This window comes from Urtica dioica, chromosome 4 (assembly GCF_054948205.1).
Source record: "Urtica dioica subsp. dioica isolate 48M chromosome 4, U.dioica_male_clone48M_v1_H2, whole genome shotgun sequence".
Taxonomy (NCBI): domain Eukaryota; kingdom Viridiplantae; phylum Streptophyta; class Magnoliopsida; order Rosales; family Urticaceae; genus Urtica; species Urtica dioica.
The window spans coordinates 12,170,728-12,182,020 of record NC_142759.1 but is presented as its reverse complement, the minus strand read 5'-3'; the positions used below and the strand labels follow the sequence as shown (position 1 = coordinate 12,182,020).

Sequence of the window (11,293 nt, the reverse complement as noted above, 5' to 3'; positions counted from 1 at the left end):
TAGCAATCTTAAAATGCAAAACGCAAAATAACGTGTGATATTTCTCTATTTTAAAAAGAGAAAGGAAACCAAGATGGTAGGATAGAAATTCATGACACATAAACAAAATAAAAAAATGGTAAAAACATAAATATTAAAAAAATACACCTTTACAAGAGACATTAAGGTCACGATTGCTCCTCCATTGTTAATTAGTTTTGAGATGAATTGCATTTAGTATTAGAGAGCAAAAAAAAAAGAAAAAAAAAAGAAAAGAAAAAAGAAGAAGACATAAATGTCTATTAAAGAGGAAAAACAATGGTAAGGAAATCTACTCTATAAAAGGGTGATGTAGTTGTTCATTTGGGATACACCAAAAAAGCTTATCTCTTGATACATTAATCACTTCCTCCTCTTTCTTGTTCTAAAATAAGTGATTTCAAGACTACAATGGAGAAGAACAATCACATCAATGTCCTATCAAACGCTCACTCGGCGGTGTTCAAAGAGTCGGAAAGCCTTGAAGGAAAGTGCGAAAAAATTGAGGGATACGACTTCAACCAAGGTGTGGACTACTCTCGCCTCCTCTCCTCCATGCTCACCACCGGCTTCCAAGCTTCCAACCTCGGCGATGCTTTCAAAGTCGTCAATCAAATGGTAAAACCGACTTTTTTCCCTGCCCAAAACTCTCTAGGGGTCACCAAGTACAAATTTTCTATTAGTTTTCTTCACACAAGTTAGGTTAATATGTTCATTTAACTTATGACCGGTCTTATGTTATTGCCAAAACAGCTCGAATGGAGGCTTGCGGACGAGGAAATAGTAAAGGGTTGCAAGGAAGAGGAGAAAGACCCGACTTATAGAAAGTCGGTGAAGTGCAAGGTGTTTCTAGGGTTTACTTCAAACTTGGTGTCGTCGGGGGTTAGAGAGTCGATCCGGTTCCTAGTCGAGCACAAGATGGTTGATGTTTTGGTGACTACTGCCGGGGGAATAGAGGAAGACTTCATAAAATGCCTCGCGCCCACTTACAAGGGTGATTTCGCTCTCCCGGGAGCGTCTTTGCGCTCCAAAGGGCTTAATCGGATCGGAAACCTCTTGGTTCCCAATGATAATTATTGCAAGTTTGAAGATTGGATTATGCCCATTTTAGACCAAATGTTGAAAGAGCAAGTTGAGGAGGTTAGAGCTTTTCTTTCTTAAAAACTTTCTTTAAAAAATAAACTTCTTCAAACTATATAATTGACTAGTTATAATTTATAAATTAGTACGGCCTTATTTTTGTATTCTTGGATAGTATATACAAGATAAACAAATGATCTCTATCTCTCTCTCAAACAATTAACACACGAGACATGAGTATGACCTTGACTCTAATTGAGTTTTGTCCTCTCGTCCCAATTCTTTAAATGAAGCTGTTTGCCTGATCTAATTAAGGCAACATATATGTATATATTCATTTCTAAATATGAGTTGACTTTAATCAGAATGTTCTGTGGACCCCATCTAAATTAATTGCTCGCTTGGGAAAGGAGATAAACGATGATAGTTCTTACCTCTATTGGGCATATAAGGTATGTCAATTTTTATCCCCTTGTTTTTTATTTCCTTATTTAAAACATATATTATAAAATAGCTCCTCACCCACCTTTAAAAATATCTTTAACACACCCAAAAAAAAAAAAAACATAAGAAGATAACATTTAAATGTGTATATTTTTAATTTTTTTCAGAACAATATCCCAGTATTCTGTCCCGCCATAACTGATGGTTCCATAGGAGACATGTTGTACTTCCACTCTTACCGAAACCCCGGACTCATCCTTGACATAATACAAGGTACGTGATTACTAATAATTTCATTTTCCTCTCTTTTTTTAAATCAATAATCAAATAATTACTTAATATATTACGTAGATGTTAGGGCAATGGACAACGAGGCTGTCCATGCAAGCCCTAGCAAGACTGGGATCATCATCCTCGGAGGAGGTCTTCCCAAACATCACATTTGCAACGCCAACATGATGCGCAACGGTGCTGATTTTGCCGTGTTTGTCAACACTGCCCAGGAATTCGACGGAAGCGATTCCGGTGCCCGCCCCGACGAGGCCATCTCTTGGGGGAAAATCAAATCCACTGCCAAAAATGTCAAGGTATGTATAGTTTTATTAAATCGAAATAATATGTTGCATATAGATAATATATTAAAATATCCAATGAAGTTAGTTAGCTGTCTACTAGCATTATTGGAACTTTGTATATGATATTTTAAAATTTGTTGTTCTTATTTATTAGGCATTTATTAGTATTATATATATGGTTCGATGGTATTTTATTGGTTATTAATTCGTCAATAATTGTACTGCAGGTTCACTGTGATGCCACCATTGCCTTTCCTCTGTTGGTAGCGGAAACGTTTGCCAAGAAGTTTAAGCTGCCTTCTGATCAAGTGAAGAATTTTTAAGTAATTTATTTGCTACGTGTGATTAAGAATAAGAGCATTAAAGCTAAGGCAATGAGTTGAGATATGTGACCGAACGAAGCACACCCAAATAAAGACTGATATATATCAGTGCTTGCCTCTGTACTAATTTTTTATTTATTTATTGTTTTTTAATTTGGATTTATGTCGTTATACTTATAAGTTGGTAAAGGCAATTATTGCCGATCTATTAAATAAAATTATTGACACCATGGACAACGTGTCTGGCAAAAGTATTATAATTAATACAATTTTTATTTATTATTATATGATAATCTTGCAATTGTTTGGAATTCGAATATCGTGCTGGTGGAAGAGTATATTTACTTCCCTCAACAGAATAACAATATCATAATTGCAAGATTATTGATTCGTTATTGTTGACAGGTTGAAAATCGTAAAAAAAAAAAAAGAAAAAAAAAGGGGGTCAATTGATAGTCAGAATTAGATATTGAAATTATGAATGCAAGTATAAAATCAAAATAAAATAGAGGTTTACCATAAATATAGAGCTCGTAAATGGGTTTATTGTGTAAAAAAAGAAGTACAGGTGCTTGATTGTAAAAAGAGATTTGTAAGTAACTATGCCACTTTAAACATGTGATTTTGGATCTGGCCTATGTTTAACCATTTTTAGGGATATAGCCAAATGGCTTATGTGGCAATAATTAAGGTCTGATTTGCCCTTATTTATTAACAAATTCGTCACTTTCTCTCTCCTATTTTTTTTTCCAAATAATTTTTTTTGCATCAAAACTTCAAAAAATCGTATCTATCTCATACGAACTTGAAATTGAGTGATTTCAGATCCTACAAATTCGTGGCATCGAGATCTTCAAAAATAGACTCATTGTGTTTGATAAAAAATTATATTTAATGCATCATAGTTACGTTTCCATTTATTTTTTTGATAATTTCAAAAATTTCCAGTTATTTCCATATTTAAGGTAGTAACGTGATTTTTCTACATCTATGGTATTAAACATGATTTTTCATCAAACACAATGGATCTATTTTTGAAGATCTCGGCGTCACGAATCCGTAGGATTTGGAATCACTCAATTTCGAGTTCATATGAGATAGATATGGTTTTTTGAAGTTTTTATGTAAAAAAAAAAAGTGTAGGAAAAAGTATGAGAGAGAAAGTGACGAATTTGTTAATAAATAAGGGTAAATCAGACCTTAATTATTGCCACATAAGTATGTTGGCTACTTCCCTAAAAGTTGTGAAACATAGGCTAAAAACAAATTTTATAGTTTTATTTTGGCTATTTCGTTACACTACCCTTGTAAAAATGACTAACCATTCCTTTGTTATTCGAAGGGACTTTAAATAATTTTTTTGGCAATTGTTAACATTCCACTACTTCAAAAGATAACTAAATTTATTTTCTTTGGCATATCAATGCCAGGTAGTTGAGAAGTAGTTGAATTGAATAACCATCTAAGAAGTACCTCTAGTGGGAAATTTTTTGTCTTGCAGTACTCGTTTGATTTCTTATGGAAAAATGACACATATATACTTAGTGTTTTAGTAAAATATATATCGAGTTTAACTTTTGATTTGAAAAATATCGACTTTGTATCTTTTGTTTAATTAAAATGATGAAAATATACCATAAAATAGTAACAGTGCCACAAATATTCATTTTATTGATTTTTCGTTAATGTTAAATATGATATAATAAAAAATATAACCAAACCTCGAACCAGTGCCCCAATCCCAAATACCTAATTTTGAAGTAAAAAATAAACCTAAATTGAAATACGTTAATGAAACTTATACCTCCCAAGAGATGACTTCCTTCCGTATGCAAGTTGTAACTATGAGTCCTGGTTTAACACTCAAATCAGCGATTTTAATGACCATCGACTGTCAATTTTTACCCATTTTTTCTCTGTGTGTATTCTCCTTGATTCATGATTGTTGTTCATTTTTTTTGTTTTTAAATAAATTATATATAGGGCCCGAATGAGTAAAATGAGATTTACATGTAAATATTAGAGTCAACATCAATGAAAAGTCAATACAAAGAAAATTTGTAGCAATGCTATCTATATTAGGGTATAATTTTATCATTTCAATTAAACACAGGGTACTACAAACTCGATATTTTTGAAAATTAAAGGTTAAATCCGACATTTAACTAAAATTAAGGGTATATACGTCATTTTCTCATTTCTTATGGACCCGTTGCTTGATGAGCTAGAAGACCAGAGATTTCTGGCGGATTTGGGCCCAATAACTAGTTCTTATATATGTCGTCCAAGTGAGTGGCAGAAATGAGTTTTGAGTTTAGGTGTTAATAGTCGTGACTCAAGTTCATAAGAAAGAAACAACAACGCACACTAGGATACAATATCTAATTACCACACTCCACTTCCCAAGTGAAAAAAAAAAAAAAAAAAAATCAACTAATGAATACTATTTATAAACATTAGTTAGTAAAAAAAAAACTTTCAAAAAGAGCACTCCACGTAAATAATTAAGTTTATATATGTATATAAATAATTAATCCTTAATTCTTAACACAGTCTTTGTGATGAGTTGAAGAAGCACTAACACTACCGGTACTGGTATTGGACTTGTAACGCTTAGCGCAAAAAACAAAGAAGACAAAGTTCAGAGCCGCGAGAGCCGCCATGAGAAAGAAGAACCGATCCAGATGCCCGTCGTTCAGATTCCTCGCCACCCAGCCTCCTCCTCCGCCGCCGTCCGACGTGGCCTTGGTGACGGCCGTCAAGATCCCGCCGGCGACGTAGCTCCCGACGGCGGAGGAGGACATGCAGAGGGCCACCCCGAGGCTCTTCATCCCGTCGGGCGCCTCGGCGGCGAAGAACTCCATCTGCGCCACGTAGACGAGCGCCTCCGAGACCCCCACCAGCACGTACTGCGGCGCCTGCCACATGAGGGTGGCGGCGCTGCCCTCCGGCGGGAGGCTGAGGGCGAGGCGGCGGCGCTCAACGAGGGCGGCGGCGAGCATGGCGGGGACGGCGGCGGCGAGGCCGAGTCCGGCGCGGCGGAGCGGGGTGGTGGGGGGGAGGGGGAGGCGGTCGTGGAGGGCGATGAAGGCGGAGGTGGCGACGATGTCGAAGACGGTCATGGAGGCCGGAGGGACGTGGAAGGCGCCGCCGCCGAGGGCGGTGTCCATGGCGGAGCCTTGGAGGACGAAGAGGGACATCATCTGGACGAACACCACGGAGGAGAAGATCGTGCATAGCCATATCGGCATTAGTCTCGCCATGCGTTTCACTTCCTCCACCTGGCTCACCCTGCACACCTTCCACCGGCTCCGGATTTCGCCGTTCTCCGCCGTGGTGATTATTGCCGCCCGGTCCAGGAATCTGTTTTCGTCGCCGATCACCAACACAACACAACACAACACGTCACAGCGCTGTGTAAGTGTGTGCTAGATATAGTTTTAATAATATATATTTTTAGGGCAATTGAAATCGCTAGCATAATAGTCCACTCTACTAAAGTAATCCAAGTTTCGTTTTATTAAAAAAATAATGTATCAAATCTGTACTCAATTAATTAGTTAAAAAGTAAATTATATTTACTATTTTTTAAATAATTAATTTATTGCGGACCAAGTAGTTATTTTTTTTTAATAATATAAAACTTTAGCTCATTTTTTTTTTAAATTAGGGGAATGAGTAATTATAACAACTTCTCGTATATATTAAGTGTTCATGCGCTCTCTCTCTATATATTTTTCTCACTAATGTTTTCTCTATAAACTTACTATATCTAATTTGTATTAATTTACAAACTATTGTCCCTAATTTGAATGGATTTTTTTTTTTCTAGAATGGTAAATAAATACATGTCATTTAAAAACTAGATTTAGTGGTGAAATTCTTTGGGTACAAAAATGATGATTTTACAACTTTTTGAAGTAGCTAAAATGATTTTATATAGTGAGTTAAATAATCTCAGATGATTAATTTTTCAGCACTTTAGACTTTATATATATATATATATATATATATATATATATATATTAAATCCACCACCTAAGAAATTTTCAAACATATTTTTAGAACTGAAGTAAATTAAATATTCCTAATAAAATTATGAAATAAAGTTACACGAATTCTTAGTTTTTTTTTCATTATAATACAAGATTTTTCTTAAATGATATATTTTTTTTAATTAGAAGTAAAATATTTAAATTTATATATACGTTTTGAGATGTTTTAAGTGTTTGATGCTTATGGTAAAAAACAATAATATTGTCATAAAAAACTACAAAAACCAATCAAAGAGTATATATTTGTATTCGTTGAATTAGGTTCAAAGCCGTTCATCACACAAAACAGTAATCAGAACATCTCAACTAAAAATATTATTACCTGAACCCATCAGTGTGACAAAGCCTCTTCATCCCATCATCACTCTCTTTCCCACGAACCTCATAAAGCTCTTCCGGTTTATCAGGCAAAGCCCGACCCAAATTCCTAACCGAAGCCACGATGACCTGAGCGAATCTCGAAAAAGGGTTCCCACACGGCCTGAAGCGCCTATACCTGAAACTCCCGCTCAGAAAGGACACGTAACCTACGACGGAACAAACCGTACAGGCCCAAAACGCGGCGACCCAAAATCCCATGGTCTGGAAGTAGACGAGCACGGTCTCGGCCACGAGGCTTCCCAGGTTGAGTGCCACGTAGAAGTAGCTGTAGAAGGAGGTTTTGGACCGCCTCTCGGTCGGGTCGTCCTCGTCGAACTGGTCCGACCCGAACGCGGCGAGCGCGGGCTCGGGAGCTCCGTTCCCCAGCGCGATCAGGTATATCGAGGTGTAGAATAGCGCGGTCTCGAACGGCTTGTGAGGCTCACACGTGTCGCCGATCTTGCCGCAACCGTGGGGTCGGACCAGGAATAGTTGCGTCGACAGTGACAGCGATACCAACCCCTTTTAAGGGAAAATATAATTGAAAGGTTAAGATCTTTTTTTTTTGTCACGCCATCGATCGTATTGTGATGATGATAAAATCTATGTTTTGTCAATGCGCATTCATTTCAATCTGTAATTATGATCACGATATATAGGCAGTGTATTATGATTAATTCTTAAGTTTGAGTATATTTGTGATTCATAATATCTTTTGTTTAGAAATTTTAAGTCAATTAGCTGTAAGTTTGTAAAGTAGTATTACATTTCATTTTGAAAGCTCACTGTCTACAAAATAATTTATGAACTGGATATTCACACACACACATACACACACAAAAAAAAAAAAGCCCTTAATTCCATTTAGAAATTGATAACAAATAATACTAATTGTTTGTCACTTACAAAAAATCGACTAAAATACAAATATTGACACATTTAATACAAAATCGGTCACGAATTTGGTTGATTTCATGACATATTGACCATGAGTTAGTTGCAGTTCGTGACAAACATTTGAATTTTTATTGATTTTTTATAAGTGACAAACAGATGATATTATTGCATTCAATTTTTCAATTCGCTTTGGAAGAGTTTAATAATTTTCCCTTCACAAAACGGAAAAATAGAAATGAATATCAGCTTAAATACAAGAAAGACAAAACGTCATCATTACTAGCTCATTAACGATTGCTTTGTTTAATATATATTTATGACCAGAGAAAGAGTCCTCTTTTTAAATTATGCTTTATGTCTTGGAATTATTTGAGCCGCCACTAATCGAACATCATACCAAAAAACCATATAATATTTCAAATTATACTATATCAATTCAGAGAATCTGTTAAGGAATATCTCAGTTTTGGTTGCGAGCTGATATGTAGAATAGAGCGTTGCAAAATAAGTTTAGTCTTAATATTACTAATTCAATCATATAATGTGTATATAATATATATATATATATATATATATATATATATATATATATACACACACACATGGACGAAATAATTTTTTTAATATTTCATGAGATTTTAAAATATTTATAGTTTATTTCATGTTTTTAACCCTATTCTTAAATTAGAACTCATTTTAAAATATGTATAACAAATATTAATCTATTTTTCTTTAAAAAGTTATTAAATAAATGTGGATTAAAAAAGATTATTATCATTATTTTGCACATCATCCTAAAAATGTTACTTTAGCTCCCCCTCTACTAGATTTCTTAGCTATATATATATATATATATATATATATATATATATATATGTGTGTGTGTGTGTGTGTGTGTGTGTGTGTGTGTGTGTGTATTGACGACCTAACATCATCTCCAACTCACACGAATAGAGTGGGATATAAAGTTAACTTGTTTTCAGCAGAACTCTATTTCCTACTTTGTTGTAGCGACACTGAATAGTGGTACTCCAAAATTAAACACAAAAAATCAGCATATAAGCCTTTTAGGACTTTATGGAGACTTATTGTGATCCGTATATTAATTAAGTTGATAACAGTCATCCATGTAAAAAAAAAATGGTATTCTTTTATCATTACGAAAGAACAGATCCGCTATAGAGACATCCAGTGATCACACTAGCGACCGACATCAGCTTTGCATTCAGATTTACAATAAGAAATATTATAAGTTTGAAAGACGTACGTACGTTAGCTCTCAATAGTAATACTATTGTAATTTGGTGTAAGAGAGAGAGAAGAGAAGAGAAGACGTACAATGATGTAGATGATTTGGAAGACGACACAAGTGAGATATCTTCCGAAATAAGAGTCGCTGAGAAATGCCCCGAAAAGCGAGAACATGTAGACCGTTCCCATCCATCCGCTGAACGCGTGAGCCGACTCGGCGTTGGTGTAGCCCAACACCGTCTTCGAGAACAACACCAAGTTCACCTCTACCCCGGCAAACGCCAAAGTCACCAACCCTTGATTCACTACATATATATATATATATATATATATATATATATATGTATCACCAATTCCAATTATTCATAATGACTTGATTAATTAACTAACATGGAGATTTAAATTAATTTACCTAGCAACATCATTCCACATCTCCATCCACCGCTCTTCCTCTTCAGAGCCGGCTTTCCATGCCAGTCAACGGACCCGTCTTTCGTGCACTCATCATCGTGATCACTGCTCTCAACCCTCTCTACTTCTTTCACATCTTGCACTTGGTTCAGCTCAACCATCTTCAAATACATGTCATGAGAAAATAAGAACAATAATCAATATTTATATATATATATATATATATATATATATATATATATATGCGCCTTCAAGGGTAAAATGATTATTGGGGTTGAAATAAGTGTATTGAGTAATTTGAGAGGGATAAAAAGTTTTGAGTGAAATTATTAAAAATATATTGGAGCTGTCCCTCGAGTGATTATAATTTATAGCCACTTTGAATTATTAATTCATTAGTTTATAATTAGTTTTGCTATCTATTTCTTGTGAATTATTCATATGGGGCTAGGGTAATCATCATGTACTATAATAAAAGAATCACAATGTTTTTGTCCATTAGGCTAATATTAAAAAGCGTATGTATGACTTCAATAGATGAAAGTGATAAACACAAAATTCCCTCTAACGAGAGTAGAGTTATATTAGTCTTTTATAGGTGTTCGTTTCCCTAAGAAAGCAAATTAACAATTTTGAATACTCCATTGTCATTTTCATGAGCTCAATGACATGTACAGAGCTTCAAAACCACAAAATAAATATTCAAACACAATAGCTAGAATAACAAATGAAATGTTACAAATTACAAGAACTAATACCTTAAATTTGTAGACCCTAAGAATATTTACTTTGTGATAATTATCACCAAGTATATGAACCTGCCAGATTTTTCTCTTTGAAAAGAGCTTCCTTGTGTGAACCAAATGAGAACTGTCGTTGAATGAATGGAGGGAATGTGTATATATATAGCCACGAAAGTATTGCTGATCAGCTGTATTTAGTATCATTACTACATAAATAAGTAAATGAATAATGCTGCGTGGACCAACTATTGTACCCCTAAATTTATACAAGCATGAAATGAATAATCATTCATATCAATCCATAACTTGTAAAATGGTGATTAAATTTCAAAACCCTTTATTAAATTAATGTACCGCAAGGTGAAAAAAAAAAAAAAAAACATCAACAGAAAGACAATCTGATAATTGACCAAATCTCAAACTTGCTAATCAACACTAGAGAATATATTAATTAACTTTATTTTTTCTGTCATTTCAAATAATCGATACATAGAATAGAACATCATGATTCGGGTCTAAACTCACTTTATTTCTCACTAGGCGTTTGTGAGAAATTGTCCGTATTTTAGGGTAGAGAGTGATAATGACTGTCTAAGGAGGATCAAAATCGATCCTTTTCTATTGCCAGTATGTATCAATTACATAAAGTCAGCCTATATGTTTGACCACTTGGCCATCTATCATGGGCTATCTTTTTTCTTTATCGTAATGATCTTTTTTGTTTTGTTTTGATGACAACATCCCGATTTTCACGCGAGTCGAGTGTACCAAATTAATAATTGGATTAATCCTTTTGTTAACTAACGATCATAATCATATATGTACTGTCTGACACTTAGTTCGAGAAGCGAATTGAGGTCTGAACCTAATTATGGACTGGATAAGCATATGAGTTAGAGCCTTGTAACTTGTAGGCGATTGAGTTAGAGCCAGAGGCAGGGAAGTTTAAGGTTAATGCTGGTCTTGTAGCTGAATGGCAAAAATTTAAATATAAAATTAATAAAAGATTGCTTGCTCGCTAGATTTAACTTCTAGTTGTGGTGGGCTCGATAAGGTGCGCGTTCCAAACTTGATTTAGATATGCAGAACATGAGAGCCACATGCTGAGAAACATATATATTTTTTTTCTACGTACG

At 34.8% G+C, this 11,293-nt stretch overlaps 2 protein-coding genes across 2 annotated transcripts; one reads left to right on the top strand and one right to left on the bottom strand.

Annotated features, from left to right (window-relative positions):
• Positions 1-201: 201 nt before the first annotated feature.
• On the top strand, positions 202-2,575 carry LOC149400494 (deoxyhypusine synthase-like). The gene is made up of 7 exons (XM_089612339.1): positions 202-300; positions 414-636; positions 772-1,158; positions 1,464-1,550; positions 1,710-1,815; positions 1,894-2,129; positions 2,345-2,575. The coding sequence occupies exons 1-7, from the start codon at positions 275-277 to the stop codon at positions 2,438-2,440; spliced, it is 1,161 nt and encodes a 386-aa protein (XP_089468465.1). The 5' UTR covers positions 202-274; the 3' UTR covers positions 2,441-2,575.
• A 2,179-nt stretch (positions 2,576-4,754) lies between these two features.
• Positions 4,755-10,367, bottom strand: LOC149400493 (protein NRT1/ PTR FAMILY 7.2-like). The gene is made up of 5 exons (XM_089611053.1): positions 10,173-10,367; positions 9,416-9,575; positions 9,091-9,308; positions 6,818-7,377; positions 4,755-5,803 (listed from the first exon to the last, which is right to left on the bottom strand). The coding sequence occupies exons 1-5, from the start codon at positions 10,359-10,361 to the stop codon at positions 4,978-4,980; spliced, it is 1,953 nt and encodes a 650-aa protein (XP_089467179.1). The 5' UTR covers positions 10,362-10,367; the 3' UTR covers positions 4,755-4,977.
• Between the last annotated feature and the right edge of the window lie 926 nt (positions 10,368-11,293).